This window comes from Vulpes vulpes, chromosome 8 (assembly GCF_048418805.1).
Source record: "Vulpes vulpes isolate BD-2025 chromosome 8, VulVul3, whole genome shotgun sequence".
Classification (NCBI taxonomy): domain Eukaryota; kingdom Metazoa; phylum Chordata; class Mammalia; order Carnivora; family Canidae; genus Vulpes; species Vulpes vulpes.
Window position 1 is genome coordinate 21,686,828 of NC_132787.1, and position 23,347 is coordinate 21,710,174.

At 35.4% G+C, this 23,347-nt stretch overlaps 1 protein-coding gene across 3 annotated transcripts in view; it reads left to right on the forward strand.

The window, feature by feature from the left end:
- DNAI7 (dynein axonemal intermediate chain 7) overlaps positions 1–23,347 on the forward strand; it is a 66,851-nt gene that overhangs the window by 2,530 nt on the left and 40,974 nt on the right. For all 3 annotated transcript variants that reach the window (XM_025995083.2, XM_072765731.1, XM_072765730.1), the window contains exons 2-5: positions 13,985–14,069; positions 15,539–15,630; positions 17,999–18,100; positions 18,905–19,042. In XM_025995083.2, coding sequence (XP_025850868.2) covers positions 13,985–14,069; positions 15,539–15,630; positions 17,999–18,100; positions 18,905–19,042 — 417 coding nt within the window. The remainder of the gene's footprint in view (positions 1–13,984; positions 14,070–15,538; positions 15,631–17,998; positions 18,101–18,904; positions 19,043–23,347) is intronic.

Sequence of the window (23,347 nt, forward strand, 5' to 3'; positions counted from 1 at the left end):
TCAACAATTATATTTAATACAGTGATAATCTTATAGCTTGAACCAGTAATTTCTCCTGGATAGGTCTTCAGATGTGGAATGCATATAATCTCATAGTCACATGATTTCCTACATCTTTTCTCCCTATTAGAAATCTTATGAACTCATGAGCCTAATCAGGAAATTACAAGTAGTATTAATTGAAAAACACATGTAATGATAATCCTAATAAATATTTATTGCAATCCTGGGCTTTCCAAAATAATTTCCAAAGAGGAATAGATCTGCTTTAAAACACGTTGCTGAACAGAATCATTTTATCATAGCTTTGCCTGATTTAAATAACTGACTCTTTGTCTATACAATCAACAATCTAATTTTACAGAAAGATTATTTATTTATAATTTCCACACTTTCAAATTTGACATCAGTGCCAATATTTAGTCAATCACTTATTGTTCCTTGGAGCCTTTTGAATCAGTACCTCCCTGATTGCTACTCTGGTAGCAGGTAGTGGTAGGTCATTTCATTATACATAAGACACTGAGTGACTGTCAAAAAAGAGTGTAAGATTTAAAAAGTGTATAATTCAAAAAGGTGCTTTAGTAGGTGAACTATTTTAGTTTTACCTAGACCTGCTTATAGTTTTATGTAAATTCTTTTTAAAAAGACTTCATTTTGAGGTAATTTTAGATTTACACGAAAGTTGCAAAGATGATGCAGAGTTTCCTTACGCTTTTTTACCCGGCTTCTCCTAATTTCACATTTAATATAATCTTGGTACTTTTCTTAAATATCTGAGGTTTTAAAAATTTATCAATCCTTTTGTCTTTTCCAACCTTTAGGGTCCCAAAGCAAAAAAGGTAGGTAGAAATTATTTTCTCAAAATAGATAGTTTTATAAGCACTGACATTGTATGAACAGAGTTTTAAAATTTTTAAATTAGTTTTATTATAATTTAAATAGGACTTACTAAGCTTACTTTTAAAGATGTTAATGCTGTTTAAATCATGGTTAATCCTTTAAAAACAGGACGTACTTCAAATTTGACATAAAAAGATACTTCTAGTTTCACAGGCTTTAATTTTTACTTGTACCTAGAGTTTGAGGCTTTATTAGTTGTGCTCTAGGAAGTGTTAGATTAGGAATCCCTTTTCTTTATTCCAGATAAATACAAAAATTTAGCTACAAAACCTTAAAAGTGGACCCTAAGGTAATATATCTTTAAATGGATTATACAGTAATGCATACTTGATTTTCTTTTGTACTTTGTAGAAATTTGAATTTAATAAAGGATGTCTAGGATGCCTAATTCTCTCCTTTTCATTTAGTAGATTTATGCTTCAAAGCAGAGATTATAGTATCTTGACTGGCAAGCCATATTCAGTTTCTAAACATATTTTCTTTGACCTGAAACTTTTTTTTATTAGTTGCCAAATTATTTTCATAGAAAAATATGATTTCCATCTATTCTTGAAAAATTGGAAACCTGATAACATTGAGTCTATAGTACCGTGAGGCAGCAGTTGGCTAGACTGAGTAGCAGCCACCCCTTTTTAGCAATGCATAAACTCTTCAGATTGCCATAATCTTGATTATAGCCAAATTCCTTACTTTATTTACCTGCCTGATCCCAATAGGAATTTGAATTTGAAATGCTGACTTTAAGGCATATTTCATAAGGTCATGTCTCTGTAAAATTTTCTACTATTCTTTCTTCCACAATCAGTTATCCTAGCACCTTCATTTGCACTACATCAGTTATAACCTTTATATCATTTTATTGTAATAATTTATAATTGTGAGCTGTCCAAGGTCAGGAGCATTGTCATATTAATTTTTATGTTCATAGCATTTAGTGCAGTACCTGGCGCATAGTAGAAATTCAATCAATATTTGTATTGAATATGTGAAGCCCATTTACCCTGCCATTTAAAAACATCTATTTAAATGAAATGCTTTTTTTAAAAATGTGTATTCAATATTTATACAATTAAACATTTCTTCAAGAGACACTTTTGAGTGCCTCCTCTATTTGCTTCTCTCAGTCATTTGGACCCACTACTAACCTGATAGTTTTAAAGGCCGTGAATATGACTGAACAAAATTTATGAAGGCTCTGGGCACATTTTCATGGAAGTATTCTGGAGGACTACAATTATTTGTATGTGGGTCTGTAGTTATTGGTTTGTGTGGATTTTCAATTTTGGCTTTAGATTGTGAAATCTTAGAGGCATTGTTCTCAATGTGAAAACTCATTGTTCTAATTGTTGTATGCATGGGTGCTAAATAAATACTTCTGGATTATTTTGTTTAAGAGTGTTGTATCCCTTAGAGAATGGTGATAGGAAGCCAATGAAATTTGAAACCAAACATAAGGACCAAGTCACTCACTTTTTGCTTATTCCATTCTTAAAGATTGTGGTTTGGGGATAAATTGAGTCTGTAAGGGAAATTACAGTATAGTTAGGAAAGCATTGAAAGCTATATTTTATTCTTTCTGATTGATCATAAATTTTTAAAGGGAAACTAATAAATGCACATGGTACAAAATTAAAATAGCATAAAAATGAAAAATTTCTTTCGTCAAGACTGGAAGAACTATTGTGTATCTTTTCATAAATTGTCTAAGTGTTAAAGAGTACACATACATCCCTTTTCTCCCCACAGACAGGAGCATTCTGCACCTTCTATTTATCATTTAATGATATTGTTTTTCATTAATTCTAGGATACTCATATTTTTACATTTAAAATTTAAATGTAGGGATCGCTGGGTGGCTCAGCGGTTTGGCGCCTGCCTTTGGCCCAGGGTGCGATCCTGGAGTCCTGGGATTGAGTCCCACGTCGGGCTCCCAGCATGGAGCCTGCTTCTCCCTCCTCCTGTGTCTCTGCCTCTCCGTCTCTCTATCATAAATAAATAAATAAATAAATCTCTTAAAAAATAAAATTTAAATGTAAAAGTTAAAACATTTACTAAAATTGGAATGTGTCTTATAGTCAGTATCATCTTATAATCATTGTAGTCCTGGATTGACATCCCTTTCTTCCAGAATGGATCTTTGCTTCTGCCAGTCACATGGGCTTACTCATACCTGATATTACTTTCAGTTCTCTGCCTGAGAGTTTTGGGACCATCCTAATGGTAGCAGTCAGACTGTAAATCCACATGAACTGGCTTGTGATTTAAATTTTCAGGATTTTCTTCTTCTATCTATTCCTTTTCAGGATTAAGAGCTGCAAGTTTTCTTGCTGTATCTTTCTGTGCTGTGGGCTCGTTTCTCATTGCTCAGGTTCCAGCTTTATACAGCCATCTCCTATTAGACCCCCATCTTGGGCATTCCCTTTTTTGGTAGTATAATTTAAAGGTACATCTTACATTTGATGGCATCATAGGTTGGATAGAATAGGTATGTCTTTGGACTTTCATGTTTCAGCACATTGAGATTGTGTCACTTCACAGCTGCATCATATTTCATTGAAAGTATATACTATGATTTTTATGTTGTCCCTCTTTTTTGCTACCACAAACAAGGTAAGGATGAAGATCTTTGTTTATAATGTCTTGCAGTTATATAGAAGAATACTTATTTTACTGATTTAGCAGTGTCCTAGACATAAAGAAAACAGTAGCAAGACAGTCCTGGATCTCATGAAGCTTACATTCTTTTTAAATTTAGCTTTAAGGAGATATGATTGACATATAACATTGTATAAGTTTAAGGTATACAATGTAACAATTTTATGTATGTATGTATTATGAAGTGATTACTAAATTCAAGTTAATTACACATCTTTCACCTCACATAATTGTCATTACATATGTGTGTGTGGTGAAAATATTTAAGATTGATAAGAGTTTATGCCCTCTTCCCCAATGTCCCAGCCCCTGACAATCACCAATTTATTCTGCTTCTATGAGTTCAACTTTGATTCCCCATGCTAGACCATACAGTATTTGTCTCTGACTTACTTCATTTAGCATAATGCTCTCAAGGTTTATCCATATTGTCACAAATAGCAAGATTTTCTTCTTTTTTATGGCAGAATAATATTTCATTTTTATGTATTTATCTATTAATCTATGGATGGACACTTTGTTTCCATGTCTTACAGTGCACACAGGGGTGCAGATATCTCTTCAAGATAGTGGTTTCATTTTATAAGACTTACATTCTATCAGGGGACAGGGTGGGGAGGAATATAATTTCAGATAGTTTTGGAAATGCAGAAAACCAAGAAAGGGGTCAGTGAGAAATGTGTGGTAGGCAATAGTGGCGATGCTGTTTCATATAGGGTGATTAAAGAAGTAAAGTTTGAGAAGAGACTTAGATGAAGCAAATTAGTCAGTAATTACCTGGGGGATAAGATTCTAGAAAGAAAAAATAGTTATTGCAGTAATGGCTAAGTAGGCCATGGTGAAATGTTTGGGTTTTATTCTGACTGCGGTGGGTAGCCTGAGAAAGTTGTAAGCAGAAGAGTGGTATTTACGTTTTTATTTTTATTTTTTCTCACATTTTATTATTTTTTACCCCATCCCCCTACCCCTCTCCCCTCCAGCAAGCATCAGTTTGTTTCCTATGATTAAGAGTCTCTTATGGCTTATCTTCCTCTCTGATTTCATCTTGTTTTATTTTTTTCTCTGTTTCCTTATAATCCTCTGTTTTGTTTCTTAAATCCCACATATGAGTAAGATCGTATGATAATTTTCTTTCTCTAATTGACTTATTTTGCTTAGCATAATATCCTCTAGTTCCTTCTACATTGTTGCAAATGGCAAGATTTCATTTTTTGATGGCTGAGTAATATTCCATTGTATATACACCACACCTTCTTTATCCATTTATCTGTTGATAGACATCTGGGCTCTTTCCATAGTTTGGCTATTGTGAACATTGCTGCTATAAACATTAGGGTGCAGGTGCTCCTTCAGATCGCTATATTTATATCTTTGAGGTAGATACCTAGAGGTGCAATTGCTGGGTTGTAGCAATTTAACTTCTTGAGGAACCTCCATACTGTTTTCCAGAGTGGCTATACCAGCTTGCATTCCTACCAACAGCATAAGAGGGTTCTCCTTTCTTTACATCCTTGCTTTTCCTATATGGCTTTTATGATATCGAGATATATTCCCTCTATCCCTATACTGTGAAGAGTTTTATCCATTCATGGATGCTGTACTTTGTCAAATGCTTTTTCTACATCTATTGAGAGGATCATATGGTTCTTATCCTTTCTTTTATTAATGTAGTGTATCACATTGATCAAGTTGCAGATGTTAAACCACCCTTACAGCCCAGGAATAAATCTCACTTGAATAATCCTTTTAATGTACTCTTGGATCCTATTGTCTAGTATTTTGGTGAGAATTTTTGCATCCATGTTCATCAGGGATATTGATCTGTAATTCTCCTTTTAGGTAGGGTCTTTGTCTGGTATTGGGATCAAGGTAATGCTGGCCTCATAGAAAAATCTTGGGAGTTTTTCTTCCATTTCTATTTTTTGAAACAGCTTCAGAAAACTATTAAATCTTCTTTAAATGTTTGGTAGAATTCCCCTGGGAAGCCATCCAGCCCTGGACTCTTATTTGTTAGGAGATTTTTGATGACTGCTTCAATTTCCTTGCTGGTTATGGGTCTGTGCACGTTTTCTGTTTCTTCCTGTTTCAGTTTTGGTAGTTTATATGTCTCTAGGAATGCATCCATTTCTTCCAGATTGCCTAGTTTGTTGGCATATAGTTGCTAATAATATGTGCTTACTAAGTGTTTATATTTCTTTGGTGTTGGTTGTGATCTCTTTCATTCATGATTTTATTTATTTGGGTCCTTGCCCTTTTTGATAAGCCTGGCCAGGAGTTTATCAATCTTATTGTTTTCATTTTTTAAAAGGTGAGTGGAAAATTTATTGTAAGTCAGCAAGAGTAGAAGCAGGAGGACCAGTTATGAATCTTTTGCAGCAGTAGGGATCAGAAGTCTTTCCAGCAAAATAAACCTACAAGTAAAAAGATACACAAAGGATGCCAGGACACAGATGTGACACAGTTTTATGGAAATCAATTTCCAGATCATCAACTTCCATATTTCCCCTTTTTCTGGGAAAAATCTACTGTCTTCCCTTTTCGGAATTACTCTCCTTGCTTTACGAAACCAAAGCAGATCTAAATCTTAGTGCTTCATTGCCCCAGGGCCTGGGCTATAAAACTAAGGGACAGTTCAAATACTGATTTTTGGCAAAGCTTTCTCTAATCAAGGTACCAAGGGACTTTTTGTCTTTTGTTCTTTGTGGTGAAATGTGACATTAGTAGGAATGAGATAGTCTGAATTTCTTATATATTGTGGTCTGGAGTTGTGGAACTGGTAATACTTTGTCTTGACATTACCTGTGAGATTATTGTGAAACAGTGATGCAGAAAATCCTCTCACAATGTAATTTATTGAAAAAACATCGACCCCAAAAATAATATTAATTTTTTAATGAAGAAAGGTTAAATGTATCAGAAAAAATGTAAATAAGCTTAATGTTTTAACTAAAGATGCTTGTGAAAGTTTACTTAAATCAGTATTAGTCATTCCAAAAGCTAGGAAAATTGTACAAGACTACAGAAAAGGTACACTATTAGAAGGTCTATCACTGCATTTATAGCATATTTTTTTCCCAGAAAGTACTGTACTTCATAGAATATATGTAATATCAGGAGACATTGGTTAGATTGTAGGGGAAAATTGCCTCTTAAGTTGATGAATACATAGATAATTCCAGTTGTTCTAGCTAATAATTATGACTGCTCTTCCAGTAAAGAAAATGATATTATTAATAAAATTTTGATATTTGAATTCTTTTAGTAACACATCAATGAAGAGATTTTACAGGACTTAGAATACTTTTCTTTGAATTGACTTTATTTGAATGGATTAAGAGTGATGTCCAAGTACCAGCCAGCACAGAACTGTAAAGAATGGACAAAGGGGGGGGGATCCTATTGTTCAGATCTCTACTTTAAATCCTATTTTAATTTTAGAACACTGTATGTATGGTCCCCAAATTATAATGGTTCTACTTGAGATTTTTCAAATTTATGATGGTGTAAAAGTGATACATATTCAGTAGAAACCATTCTTCAAATTTTTAACTTTGATCTTTTCCTGTGCTAATGATATGTGGTATGGTACTCTCTCCTGATGCTGGGTGGTGGCAGTGAGCCACAGCTCCCAGATAGCCACCTGATCAGAAGGTTAGCCAACCAAAACACTTATAACCATTCTGTACCCATACAACCATTCTGTTTCTCACTTTCAGTACAATATTCAATACATGACATGAGATATTCAGTACTTTATTATAAAAGAGACGTGTTAGATGATTTTTGTCTAATTGTAGGCCAATATAAGTATTCTAAACACTTTTAAGGTAATGTAGGCTAAACTATGATGTTTGGTAGGCTAAGTGTATTAAATGCATTTTTGGCTTACCATAGTTTCAACTTAAAATGCGTTGACTGACATGTAACCCCCTCTCAAGAAAGCTCTGTATTCACGAACAGGCTTTGGTTGCCTAAAATTTGAGTCCTGATGTCTATGAGACATTCAGTGTTGACCCTAAAATGTATGTGGTGTTAGGATCAGAACATTAAAAATGCATCTTTTTAAAACAATGCAGGATTAGTTTATACCTAGCTCATTATGAAACATAAAGTAGCTTGAAGATTTGTATGAGCACATTTATTTGTACTGAAATCGTTTGTATTTCTGTGGTATTGGTTGTGATCTCCCCTCTTTCATTCCTGATATTATTAATTTGAGTCTTTTTTCTTTTCTTTTTAATAAGGTTGCCTAGGGGTTTATCTATCTTATTAATTCTTTCAAAGAACCAGCTCCTAGTTTCGTTGATCTTTCTACAGTTCTTGTGGTCTCTGTTTCATTTAGTTCTTTTCTAATCTTTATTATCTCTCTTCTCTGCTTGGCTTAGGCTTTATTTGCTCTTCTTTCTCATATTCCTTTAGGTGGAAGTTTAGCTTGTGTATTTGAGTTTTTTCCAAATTTTGAGGGAGGCTTGCATTGTGCTGTATTTCTCTCTTAGGACTGCTTTTGCTGTATCCCAAGATTTTGAACAATTGTATTTTCATTTTCATTAGTTTCCATAAATCTTTTTTAATTCTCTAATTTCCTGGTTCACCCATTCATCATTTATTAGGATGCTCTTTAACCTATGTGTTTGAGTTTCTTCCAGATTTCTTCATTGTGTGATTGAGTTCTAGTTCAAAGCATTGTGGTCTGAAAATATGCAGGGGACAAACGCAATCTTTTGGTATCAGTTGAGACCTGATTTGTGACCCAGTATGTGGTATATTCTGGAGAAAGTTCCATGTGCACATGAGAAGAATGTGTATTCAGTTGCTTTGGAATGAAATGTTCTGTGTATATCTGTCAAATGCATTTGGTTCAGTGTATCATTCAAGACCCTTGTTTCTTTGGTGATGTTCTGGTTAGAAAATATGTCTTTTGCTGAGAGTGCTGTGTTGAAGTCTCCTACTATTAATGTATTATTATCTGTGAGTTTCTTTACTTGGGTTATTAATTGATTGATATACTTGGCTGCTCCCACATTAGGGGCATAAATATTCATAAATATTAGATCTTCTTGTTGGATAGAGCCTTTAAGTATGATATAGTGTCCCTCTTCATCTCTTATTACAGTCTTTGGTATAAACTCTAATTTATCTGATATGATATGATATATCTGATTGCTACCCCAGTTTTCTTTTGAGGACCATTTGAATGGTAAATGGTTCTCCTCCCCTTCATTTTCAGTCTGGAGGTGTCCTTAGGTCTAAAATGAGTCTCAGCATATAGATGGATCTTGCTTTTTTATCCAGTCTGATACCCTCCATCTTTTGATGGGATCATTTAGTCCATTTATGTTCAGAGTAACTATTGAAAGATCTGAATTTAGTATCATAGTATTACCTATACAGTCCTTGTTTTTATGGATTGTTTCTTTGGGCTCCCTCTTTCTTTTACAGGGTCCCCCTTTATATTTCTTGCAGAGCCAGTTTGGTGGTCACATATTCTTTCAGTTTCTATCTATCCTGGAAGCTCTTTATCTCTCCTATTCTGATGACAGCCTCGCTGGATAAAGTATTCTTGGCTGCATGTTTTTCTTGTTTAGTACCCTGTATACATCCTGCCAGCCCTTTCTGGCCTGCCAGGTGTCTGTGGATAGGATAGGTCTGTTGTTAATCTGATATTTCTCCCCTTAGAAGTTAAGAATCTCTTGTCTCAAGCTGCCTTTAGAATTCTCTTTATCTCTGAAATTTGCAAGTTTCACTATTAAATATCAAGGTGTTGAATGGTTTTTGTTGATTGGAGGGGGGGATCCTCTCTATTTCTTGTATCTGAATGCCTGTTTCCTTCCCCAGATTAGGAAAGTTGTCAGCTAGGATTTGTTCAAATATACTTTGTGGTTCTCTCTCTCTCTTTCTCTCTCTCTCTCTGCCTCTCCCTCTCCCTCTTCTAGAATCCCAATAAGATGAATATTATTCCTTCTCAAGCCATCATTTTTTCCCCCAAGCCTTTCCTCATGGGCTCTTGTTTTTCTCTTTTTTTCCTCAGCTTCCTCCCTTTCCAGCAACCTGTCTTCTATGACACTCTCTCTTTTCCACCTCATTAACCCTAGCAGTTAGAGCATCCAGTTTAGAATGCATCTCAGTTAAAGTATTTTTAATTTTGGCCTGGTAGGTCTCAATTCTGTAACAAGAGAATCTCTAGGGTCCTTTATGCCTTTTTCCAGAGACACTAGTAATTTTATAATTGTACTTCTGAATTATATCTTTTACATGATATTTAAATCTACATCCAGCAAGTCTGTGGCAGAGTATTACTTCTGGTTCTTTCTTTTGTGGTGAATTCTTCCTTCTAGTCATTTTGTGCCATGTAGAGTGGCTGTATGAGTGAGCAGAGTACAAAATATCAACCACGACCTAAGTAAATACATCCTAGACAATTCTGAAGAGGTCAGAGACCAGAAAATAAAAGAAAAGGAACAGAACAAAATAAAAGAACCACTAAAGTGAAAAACAATTTTTTTAAAAAAAAAGTAAGAATAAAAAAACAAAGAAAAAAGGGGTGATGAAGTTATGGTGGAGAGAGAATATAGTTTCACTGAGGGGACCTAGAGGGTGATCCTCTTGGTTCTGAGTGTATTTTGTTCTGTATGTTAGAAGATGCTCAATTCCAGTTTATATAAACCAGGAAAACTTATATAGAGACCCAACATCAACCACAAAAACAGAAACAAGATAAAAGAGAGAGGCAGAATGGGAAGGAGGAGAGAATATAGTTTCACAGAATGAACCAACATGGTGTTCCACTTGGTTCTGGGTCTATTTTGGTCTGTGCGTTAGAAGGTACTAACTTCCACCATTATAAAACAAAACAAGACAGAAAAAACAAAAACCAAAAAAAACAAAAACTCATAACTCATATATCTACCAAAATTAAATTGAATACATTGAAGGGAATCCAAAAATGAAGAATATATCTAAGACATGTAATTGTAGAAATAGGAAAGTCAAAAAGGAAAAGGCTTAAGAATGAAGAGTTGGTAAAATATTGTAGTTAAGGCAGGAAAAGAGAAAAAATACTGGAAATTTTTAACCTGAGAAATGAATTATAAGGAAAAAACCCTCTAGTTCTGTATACTATATTCCCTCATTCCTGGAGCTTTCCAGGCTGTTTGGTCAGTAAACTTGCTCTTCCCCTGTTCTTCCAGCTGGTCTTCTGGGGAAGGGGCCTGCTGCATTGATTCTCAGGTGTCTGTGCCTGGATAGAGATGCTTCACCCCTTGCCGGGTGGCCCTGCTCAGTGTGAGTTGTTTATCCTGTGAGGTGTTTGTTCCCTAGAGGCCCTGCCTTTCCCAGGTGAAAGGCAAAAGGAAGAAAAAAATAAATGGTGGCAGCCAGATCTCCAGCTCTGGAGCAAGAGCTCCCCACGAGTACCAAACCGCAGTTTCCCAGTGCACTGGCCTAGATGCTCCTGGGGGCAAGCGCTGGGGCAGTGATCTGTAGGAACTGAAGGGCCTAGCATCAGGAGAGTTCTTGCTGTCTCGTGCCCTCCCAGGGTCTGTGTCTCCCAAAGGGAACAGAGGACAGCCATCTCCATCCATTGCTGGGTTCTAGGGTAAAGGGAGCTCCTGTGCTGGCCTGAGTAACCAGCTGGCTTCTCCCAAATGCCTCAGAGGATTGCGGCATTCCAGCCCTTTACTGAGATCCTACCGTGGTTTGTGGAGCTTTCTCCTGGGTGCCCCCATAGTGAGGCTTCACTGCCCCTCCTGCAATTCTGCCCTATTACCCTACTGAGCACTTTTCAGTCAGGGAAGACTCTTTCAGGCACAGATTTCTAAAGTTCCCACTTGTCCAGGGCTTGGCTTTCATGCCCCAGTTTGCCCCTCCCCCGCCTTTTATCTTCTCCATCTTCTTGTCAGAAGCAATCACTTTTCTCTCCATAGCATTTCAGCTGTTCTCTCTTTATAGCTCAGGTTGAACTCAGGTGTGCAGGATGTTTTTCAAGTTATCTAGGTAAGTTTGTGGGACCAGATAAATTGAGAACCCCTATCTTCCTCCATCTTGCCTCCTCCACATTTATTAGTACTGAAAAATGAAGTCAGACTGGCCATCTTAAGATTCCTTGACGGGAGAGGTTTTAATGGAGCAATAGAAATGAAGTGAAAGCCTGGTTAGAGTGAGCCATGCAGAAAACAGGAAAGTAGGCAAGCCTTTTAGGTGGTCTGATATAAAGGATATCGGATATATAAAGGATAACAGAATTAGAGCAAAAAATGGAGAGGGATGTGAAATCTGGGGAGGGAAAAATTTATGAAAAACTAGAGGTATTAATTACGGGGGCCAAGGCTTGTCAAATAGGCCATAAAGGATAGGATCCAGTGTAAAGGTGGCAGAAGGTACATATAGACCATACCATAAAGGGAGGAAAGGCAGACAAAGATTTATAGGTAGGTTCAAAGACTTAGGTGTCTGAGATTATTCTTTCCAGTGTTATGAGAGATAAAGTCAATAGCTGAACATAGGAAAGAGGAGAGGATTTTGTAGGCTTGAAGAGTGAGGAGAATGAAACAGTAGTAGGAACACTGGATGGTACAAAGTCTATTTAAAATCTGTGCTCCATAAATTTGAGCTCATGTATTTTTCTCTGACAAGGTTCAGCTGCTCATATTGCCAGTGCAGAATAAAAGGAGACTTGAGTTGAACTAGATAGAACTAACCGTTTGCCAGCTAAGCTTCTCAGAGGGACAGGAACATAAGGGAAGTGAAAATATATAAATTAGTGATTATGGTGATGAGCTGTGAAACCTAACCTGGGTAAGGAAGTGAAAGAATGAAGGGCTTAATGATCAATAAAGAAATGGTAGGGCTAATGGATTGGAGATTCCAATGGAGCATTCTGCAGTAAGTGGGTGAGCCAAAAGGAGAAGATGGTCATCCAAAAGTCTGTATATTCTGGGGATTAACCACTCTATTGATTAGTAACTTTAGATAGTGTTCTTTTCTTTCTATACTTTCCCTTAGGGAAATGAGGAGGCAGTGGTTATCATCAAGACAGTTTTCAAATTTGTATTCTGTAGCCCTGACCTCTTTGCTAAACCTCAGTTCTCCAGGTTCAGTGCCTGCAAATATTGCCTGGATGCTCTACCAGCACCTCATACTAATTATATTTAAACTACTTTCAACACTATTTCATCCAAATTTACTTGTTCTGGACTATAGTTTTGTTTTGTTTTGTTTTTACTCTTATTGCTGTCCTTGCCTCCAGTTTCAATCATTATCAAATAAGTTAGCTTAAATAATACTTATTGGATTGATTCTGCTGTGTTTATTACTTTGTCATGACTTTAGTTTTAGTAACTACTCTTAATAGTCACCCAAATGGTATCCTCTTCATAATCATTTTTTTTCTAATACAAGATTCATTTTCAAAATTATATTCTTAATAGCCTCAGCCTATCTCAATAGCTTTTTGGGTTACTATTTCTTTTAGAATAATTTCATTTATAGCATAGGCTCCAGTCTTCTTATCTATTCTCATGTCTATCACCTTTTCTTGGAATCTCCCAGGACCCATGAATTTGTTGGCCTTTCCAGTGCAATCCCATTTCCATATCTTGTTGCCTGAATTTCCCTCTTCCTGAGATACCTTCCCCTTATATCTGAATGTTAAAATCTTTTGGGCACAAACTTAAATACGACCTGCTCTATAAAATTGTTTACTTCATTCTAGGTGTTGAAAATAATTTTTCATTTCTCTAAACTTGTTAACTCTCTGTATATCTGTCAGTCATAAAAGTCAGTCATTAATCTTTCTAGGCATCTAGTAGTATTAAAACTGTTTTTACATATATTTTATTTTGATCCTTACAATAACAAAATGAGGCCTTTTTAAAAGATTTTATTTATTTAGTTGAGAGACAGGGACAGAAAAAATGTGTATGTGAGTGGGAAGATAGGCAGGGGGAGAGAGAGAATTTTAAGCAGACCCTACGCTGAACACAGAACCTCTCTTGGGGCTTGACACACAGTCCTGAGATCATGACCTCTTCTGAAATCAAGAGTTGGACACTCAACCGAGTGACCCAGGCACTCCAACATGAGGTCTTATTTACCACCATTTTAAAGATGTGGAAACTGAGAATGAGAAAATTATTTAAATTGCATATTAGTTGCATAGTATTAATTGTATAGTAATTAAATGGTCACTGTCACTCTTGCCTTTGAATGACTTATATACCTTTTTTTTTTTTTTTTTTACTTGTTTCCATACTTTGTTCTTAATGCATTGGGTCATGACTTTGTACATAATGGATAGTCTTACTTGAATGAATGAAAGACTGGATTCATGGAAGCAAAAGTGTTTTTCATAATTACTATTTGAGGGATATGTGTTTTAAAGTAATTTGGGTGCATATTAATAGCCTTTTGTTATGTTGTGACATTTAAGTCTGGCAGGAAGAAGAAGAAAGTCACCAAAGCTGAACGATTAAAGCAGCTACAAGAGGAGGAGGAAAGACGGCAAAAAGAGGAAGGTACAAAATACACAATGATACTATTTTCATATGCAGGGAATATAACAATAGGTTGATGTTTCTACATCCCAGGCAATATTTTTAAAAAGAATTTTCAAAACTCTTCCAATTTTTCAAATTTAATTTGTTTTATAATAGATATCTGCTGTTTAAAGGACACCCAGAAAGTTGTTAGTACATACCAATCATTTTCAGGTATATCTTGAAATGGAGTTGATAAAATACAGAATGCCCAGTTAAATTTGAATTTCAGATAAACAGTGGATAATTTGGGATAATTTGTCTCATGCAATGTGGAACCTACTTAAATAAAAAAAAAGAGGCAATTCATTTATCTGAATTCAAGTCAACTGAGCATCCTGTATTTTTATTTGCTAACTCTGGCAACCCTATCTTGAAGCATTTGTATTTACTGATGAACTTAGGGGAAGTAGGGCTAATTGTACATTAAGAATTCTGAAATTCAAATGCATGAAATATGGGAAATAGATACTAGCAAGAATTGTACACAGTAGCCTAAGTTCTTATAGTTTAATAATATTTATTTGCCAAATTTAAAGAGGATTCTCATTTGTAAAAAAAAAAAAAAAGTCAATTAAAAATTTATAAAAACATCAGTATTTAAAATACTAAAAGGCAATTTAAAAAATCTGAATATTTCAAGTGGTTGTAACTTTTAGCATTAAGAATATTTATGGACTCAAATTCAGGTTTTAAAAGTCTGTCCTCAGGTTCCATGTTGATTTTTTATGTATAATCATTATAAACCCTCGTTCGGTGACTTGTGATAAGAATACAATCTCGGGATCTAGATCTTGGGGAAAGTTTTATTGAATTAAACTCATATTTTTCCACATGTATTCGTATTTTGTTTTTAATAGTGAAAACAAGAGAAGATTAAGGTAATTGCTTCTGATGATGTAGACGTCATAAACTTATAGAAATCTGAAGATTTTACACATAAGAGATCTTAATTACTCATGATAGATCTGTCCTCTTTTATTGGTTATAATTATTATTGGATTTCTATAAACTTTTTGGGGAAGAGAAATATCATTACAGGGCTATTTTCTTGGCCGGAAAGTTTGAGTCATGTTACTTTTCTTTCTTTTTTTTTTTAAAGACTTTATTTATTTTTAATGAGAAACACCGAGAGAGAGGGGCAGAGACACAGGCAGAGGGAGAAGCAGGCTCCTCTTGAATAGAGAGAGCCCAATGCGGGACTCGATCCCAGGCCTCCAGGATCATGCCCTGGGCTGAAGGCGGCGCTAAACCACTGAGCCACCTGGGCTGCCCTCATGTTACTTTTCTAAAGAAATCCAGTATTTGTCTTATTTCTACTCCATGACATGGGTTGTGACTTCTATAAAATATTCCACTATCCTTAAATCTTGAAAATATTTTAAGTAACTTTAAGGGCTTAAAAATTGATTTAATCACTGAGAAAAAACTTTTTTTTGGTTCTTTAGAGGAAGCCCGTGTGAAATATGAAAAAGAAGAAATGGAAAGGCTTGAACTAGAACGAATTGAGAAAGAAAAATGGAATCAACTCGAAGCAAAAGTAAATAAACATTAGTATTGTTATTAATGAAGACAAAACTATATGGCTATCAGATCTGTAATGTCACTCCCCCATATCTATCACTAATGTTTAGGCCTAAATAACCTGATTTAACTCATTTAATCCTACCAGAAAGTTAGTGAAATTATTACCCACATTTCACAGATAAGGAAATTGAGGAATAGAGAAAATAAGAGGCTAATAAGTTACAGAGCCAGGATTTAGGCATAAATAGTCTTGCTTCAGAGCCCTTGCTTGTAAGCATTAAGTTACTTTTCTCACTCTCTTTTGTAGATAATTAAACAGGAAACCCCCTCCCCTAAAATTCAAATTCTACCTCTCCTTTTCTAGTTTTACTTCTCTTTTTCACCAGAATTTTTCAGCTCTGTAGTTCTGAAATACTTTGATCAGAGGGCAACCTCATAAGTATTAAAAATTGAAGACCCCCAAGGAGATTTGTTTATGTGGGTTATATCTATCAATGTTTGCTATTTTAGAAACTCAAACTGAGAAATTTTAAAACATATTAACAGACAGTAAATATTGTTAAAGATAAACATTAATAAAAATAAGTAAATATATTAACATGTATTTATGTTATAAGAAAACAACTATATATATATATATTTTTAATTTTTTTATTTATTTATGATAGTCACAGAGAGAGAGAAAGAGGCAGAGACACAGGCAGAGGGAGAAGCAGGCTCCATGCACCAGGAGCCCGATGTGGGATTCGATCCCGGGTCTCCAGGATCGTGCCCTGGGCCAAAGGCCGGTGCCAAATTGCTGCGCCACCCAGAGGTCCCTCAATGTGTTGTTTTGATTGAAGTATATGAAGAAAATCTGGCCTCATAGATTCATAGTTGGAAAAAAGAAATATTTAATAGCCTTTCAGATAATTGTGAATATTCTTTTTGATACTATACTAAAACTCAGTAAGTCATTGTTTCTCAATAAGGAATCTAAAGTCATATCAATGATGTTTTCATGCTCTGTTACACTAAAACATTGATTTATTTTACCCTTTAAATAGATTTATTTTACCATTTCTTTATCATGTATGATTTTGTAATATGTATTCATTGCTTGGAAAAATTTGGTTTACTGAATTATTTCATTTTAAATGTTGATACAGGGCAGCCTGGGTGGCTCAGTGGTTTAGTGTTGCCTTCAGCCCAGGGCCTGATCCTGGAGACCCGGGATCGAGTCCCACATCGGGCTCCCTGTATGGAGCCTGCTTCTCCCTCTGCCTGTGTCTCTGCCTCTCTCTCTCTCTCTCTCTGTGTCTCATGAATAAATAAATAAAATCTTAAAAAAAAAAAAGATAAATGTTGACACATTTATTATTATCAACAATCACATGCATTAATGTCATCTCTAATCAAATCAGAAAGGAGAAAATGTTAAGCTCACCATGGTAGATACAACTTTCTTAAGATGTGAAATTTTTTTAAAGATTCATTCATTTATTTGAGAGAGAGTACAGAAGACAGCAGAGAGGTAGGGAGAGAGAGAATCTCAAGCAGGTTCCCTGCTGAGGGTGGAGCCCCACAATGTGGGGCCTGGGGCCTGATCCCATGACCCTGAGATCATGACCTGAGCCAAAACCAAGAGGTGGACGCTCAACCGACTAGCCACCCATGCGCCCCTTTAAAATTTGAATTAAAAAAAACAAACAAACAAATAAATAAATTTTTAAAAATTTGAATTTATTTGAAAACTTGAATTTTATCATTGGTAGTAAATACTTTTAATTGTTTCCTGAAAGTGACATGTTTATTTCATTCATTTTTGAGTGTCTGCCAAAATACAAAATAATTGCACAAGTATTTATTTCTCAAGACAGCCTTGTCCTTTGATACGCTGCAGAAGTGCTTTATACATACTTCCCATTTTATCACACAGAATAACCAAAAGACATATACTGATGAGTTGACATTTAATAAAATTTATAATTTTTCATTTCATCAGGTCACTCTTATGTGAAACTGGCTGTTTACCACCCCTCTCCTCCAAAGAATGTGATTCCCTAATACAGCTTGTGCCTTGATTTGTGCTGAGGCAAGAGAAATTTTATACCATTTTGCACCATTAGCACAAATGTATATGCTGCAAAAAAGGTGAATAGTGTTTTAGTGTTACTATGAAGACAGATTTGACCTCTCATATCCCTAAAGAGTCTTGGGGACCCACCAGGAGTCGCAAACTACTGTTGCAGGTGAAACTTTTTGGAAATACCAGGTACATACAAGTTAACTTTAGTATTCATTTTGAAACTAAGTATTTTACCAGTAAAGTTTAGATACTACCTGTGAAACATAAAGCTAAAATTGAAGAACTGGCCAATGTATCTATCCCTATGCAACAGGATCTAGAAAGGAGAAATGAAGAACTTGAAGAACTTTCTTTATTAGAGAGGTGTTTTCCTGAAGCAGAGAAATTGAAACAAGATACTAGATTGCTTTCTCAGGTAAGACTGATTTTTTTTTTTTAAGTGAGTTAATACTTTTGTGCCACAAGAGGGAGTTATAATCTGACATCCTTTTCAGTCCTTCCCAAACTAAATTTGTGCGTAAAACGTGTAATCTGACAAAGTTCTAATATTGCATGTAGCAAAGTAAATTCACCTAGCTTTGTAGAAAACTATTTGTCAATAATAAGACCCTTGAAATTTTTACATATTTTGACTCTGATTTAATTTTGTAGAATCTATACTGAGGAAATTATTCTAAATTAAAATAGAAAACTGAATTTAGGGCAATCTAGTGTTGCTCAGAATAGCATAATTTTGGAAATAATAAAGATTATCAGGAGTAAAAGGAAAAACTAATAATATGGCAAAAGATTGTGGTATAATTTTAAGCAAAAAAGTGTAAGTACAAATGTAGAATTTGCATAGACTACAAAATGAATGGAAGAACTCACACTAAAATGCCAGTGACATTTATAATTAGTAACAATTTGAGAAGTAGAAATTAGCCCATGTTGGCTGTTGTAAATATAGAAGTTATATGATTAGAAAAGAAAGCAAGACAAAACCGACTTATAAATACTGTTTTAAAAATATGACAGCTACTAGAATTGCTATTTATTTGAATTATGGAAGCTTTTAAATTATTTTGATGAAGAGAATTTTGTTATTTTAGAGATATTTAAAGTCAATGTTTTTTGCCTAAATTGGGAAAACTAGATTATGAGAACTGATACTTTGAAAAAAGTTACTTAATCTTTGAATTTTCATCAGTGTGAACTTTCAGACATTTTTATTCCACAGTGGAAACACTACATTCAATGTGATGGGAGTCCTGATCCTTCAATAGCCCCAGAAATTAATACTTTCATTAGTCTATGGAAAGAAGAAACAAATGAGACCTTCGAGGAAGTGATTGCAAAGAGTAAACTAGTGCTAAATGTAGGTACTGGAATATTATTCTATTATTTTAAATTATTTAAATTACAAATTGTCTAATATTGACTTCAAAATAGAAATAAATTGAATAACTATGATACTTGCCAATTAATAACACTACTACTTGCTTGGCTATGGAGAAAAAATATTTGCTAATCTTTTCATTTTCTTTTTTATTTTTACAACTTCTATTTTTATTTTTTATCTTTGCCACCTTAGATAAGGTCAGCATAATATAAATGTGAAACATTATGTGTGTTAATCCAAGCAGGAAAAACAAGTTGTATCCATTTATTTAGATAACTTTGGGGAAAAATGCATGATTTTATCCTGAGCTGAAATTTTTTACTATTCTGTGATTCACTACAGATGTTTTTCAATGATAACCATGTGCCAGGCACCTACTTTTTTAAGCATGAAAATACAAAGATGAGTAAGAATATTGTATCTTGTACTTCTGCAAATAGGATGAATAGGCTACCCTGAGAAACTACCATTTTATGATGCACTTAAAAATGCTAAAAAAAACTTTAAAAAATGATATTTAAATTAATTGCCTAGGGATGTCTAGGTGGTTCAGTTGGTTAAGTGTCTGACTCTTGGTTTCAGCTCAGGTTGTGATCTTAAGGATCATGAGATCAAGTCCTACATTGGGCTCTGTGCTCAGCAGGGAGTCTACTTGAAGATTCTCTCCCTCTGTCCCTTCCACTACTTTCATGCTCTCTCTCACATGTTCTCTCTCTCTCTCTAAATTAGATAAATAAATCTTAAATAAATTGATTTCTTAGTTCAAAACCAAGTAAGGGAAAATCTTTGAGTCCATAAAACAATTAAGAAAAGTGGGCAAGTCTCAGGACGCCTGGGTGGCTCAGTGGTTGAGCATCTGCTTTGGGCTCAGGGCATGATCTTGCAGTCCTAGGATCAAGTCCCACATTGGACTCCCTGCAGGGAGCCTGCTTCTCCCTCTGCCTATGTCTCTCTCTCTCTCTGTGTCTCTCTCATGAATAAATACTCTGTGTGTGTGTGTGTGTCTCTCATGAATAAATAAACAAAATCTTAAAAAAAGAAAAGTGAGCATGTCTCAAAGTCAGTGGCTTCCCAGAGAAGCCACATCCCCAGAGGCTCCTCTCTCTAGTAAGTCTTAGGTTAGCATTAGTTTCAAGGACCATCAGGAGGCAAAGTCTAGAGTACATAAAGGTGGCAACTTGAATCAGAGATTCCTTATATGGCTGGGAGCCTCAAAAAGTTACTGTGGATAATAGGGGAAATGCCTATTCTGCAAAAAAAAAAAAAAAAGAAATGAACTTGTTTGGCTCATCTTTAGCTTAGAGAAGGGAAACAAAAAAAATAATTCTTTTTTTTTTTTTTAAATAATTCTTAATCACAAATGAATCAGAAGTTGGATTGGAAGAATGTACCAGAATATAGCACAGATATAAAGAGATGGAAAATATGAATGAGCAGTTAATGGACATGTATGATAGAGGAAAAGAGGCTAAAGTACACTGAAAAGGAGTACCAGGAGGAGATGCAAAAGACTGAGGGAATGACAATATTCAAAGAGAAAACGGCTGACATTTTCCAGAATTGAGGAAGGATACAAACTCTCAGATTCAGGAAACCCAACAAATCCTAACTTAGATTGAATAGAAGAATCTACACTAAACTCGCCTGTATCATTGTTGAAACTGGAAGGAATTCACTGCTCTTGGTCCTATTGTCCTCTAATGCTTTTTGTTACAATTCATCACCACGTTTTGTGTTTCTTGTCACTGTGGTTTACTCCACATTTACGTGTTATAAGATTGAGTAACTCCAGACTCTACCTAACATGCATTTGATCTGAACATGCTTATGAGACCCATTTTACATATGAAGAGAGAAAAACTGTGACTTGAGTCAGAGATTTTTGATGGATCTTACTCTGACTTTCCAAAGGCTCCACGGAGCCTCCCATACACTGTGAGGCGGTCTTGCCATTGCACATCCTCTCTGCCAGGCTGCCATGGCATGATGCTGGTCTAGGGATCCAGTGCTCTGCAAAAGCCGAGAGAGAGGGGAAATAGAAGAAGTAGTAGAGTTTATCAGTGATGAGCTGGAAATGACATCTTCCTATTATGAGAATGGGTTACAGAAGTAGAAAAAAATAGTAGGGGAAAATGAGAAAAAGATAAGTAAAACAAAACAGGAGACAGAAGTGGGGGATGATTATAGCAATAGGAAACTAAAGCAGGCAGCACATGAGGAACAAATAATTGGATAGCAGTGATGCCATCCATGGCAAACACAGAGTTCCAAATGATCAAATTTATTCATTTGGCAAGTTCTTAACTAATACTATGCCAGGCTTTAGAAATAGTAACTTGCTGAATTCTTATAATAACCCTATGAGGTAGGCACCATTATTCCTATTTTACAAATGAAGAAGGCACAGTGATGCATAGAGGCACAAAGACATTACATACCTTGCCCAAGATCACACTACTAATAAGAAGTGGTTAGGATTGAAGCCTTGCATTTCTGACTTGAGTCCACACTGGCCTAGACCACTATGCTGCCTTTCTTAATTTAGAAATTGTTTAGGTATTATCTGTGTCAGTGTTCAAAACTAAATCTTGCCACTTACTTGTTTGTTGTTCCTTGATCATGCTGTGCCTTTGTTTCTGCCAACACTTTAAATATCTCCACTCTCTTCTTGCTTGTATGGTTTCTGAGATGTTAAATTCAATTCTTAATTCTGTTCCTCTAAAGGTAGGGTATTTTTTTACTCTGGCTCCTGTAGGGATTTTTTCCTTATCTTTGATTTTCTGTAGTTTGAAAATGATATGCCTAAGTGTAGTTTTTTAGGGCACTTATCCTTGCTTGGTGTTCTTTGAGCTTTCTGAACCTGTGGTTTGGCATCTGATATTAACTTAGGGAAATTCTGTTATTATTATTATTTCAAATATTTCTTCTGTTCCTTTCTCTCTTTTTTTTTCCTCCTTCTAGTATTCCCTCCTTCAAGTTCCAACCCTTTGTAGTTGTCCCACAGGCCTTGGATATTTTTGTCTGTTTTTTAAATTGTTTTTTTCAGGTTTTTGTTGTCTTTGCCATTTGGTTTTCAAGGATTCTATTGCTATGTCCTCTGGCTCAGAGATTCTTTCCTCAGCTGAGTCCAGTCTACTAATAAGCCACCAAAGGCATGCTCCATTCCTATTACAGTATCCGATAATCTAACATTTCTATGTGGTTCTTTCTTAGGATTTCCATCTCTCTCCTTTACATTGCCCATCCATGTATGCTATCTATTTTATCCAGTAGAGCTCCTAGCATATTAATCATAGTTGTTTTAAATTCATGGTCTGGTAATTCCAACATCTCAGCCATGTGTGGTTCTGATGTTTGCTTTGTCTTTTCAAATTGTGGTTTTTGCCTTTTGGTATGGCTTATAATTTTCTCCTCATAGCTGGACATGATGTACCAGGTAAAAGGAGGTACTATAAATACTGTAATAATGTGACTGTGAGGTAAGGTAAGGGGAGGGGGAGAATCCTATAGTCCTGCAATTAGGCCTCAATCTTTTAGTAATCCTATGCCTGTGTCTCTATACAGAGAACTTCACAAGTGTTTTTAATTTTTTTATTCCCTCTTAGGTGGAAGGGAATGGCTAGAGACAGCTGGAGTTGTGTATTTTCTTTCCCCCAGGTGAGTTAGGCTCAGATAAAATTCCTGCAGATTAGGCTCTAATTAGTTCCCCCCAAGATTAGGCCTTGTTAAGAACAGAGTACTCTGGCATATTTCAAAATCATTCCTTTCCCCTTTCCTCTGCTAGAAGTAGGAGGGGATTTTACTCCTATAGTTATTGTAAGAACCTGGTAGAGTTTTTGGAGGTAAATCTAACAATATTGTGGGCTCTTTTCCTTCCAGGACAGTGCTCTCCTGGAGTTTTTAACTCTCAAGAGTTGTCTACACTGAGCCTCCAATAATTTGTCATTTACAATTCAGTTTTTAACTCTCACTGGTTTCTGCAGTGGCTTTTGCTCCTAAGTATAGGTCCCTCCAATCTTGAGGGCAAGTGTTTGCCCTTTCTCCTCCCCTCTTGTAGATCAAAGAAGACTTGCTGATTTTTCAGTCTGTTGAGCTTTTTACTTGTTAGGATGGGTGGCATCTCCCAGACTCCTTACAGTTGAAACCTTGTTTTCCTTATCTATAAAAATAGACACAATAACAGTATCTAGCTCATAGAGTTATGATGAAGACAGAATGAATTAAAACATAAGCATTTAGAACAATTCTTGGCATATAGTAAGTGTAGGAGAGAAAATTCTC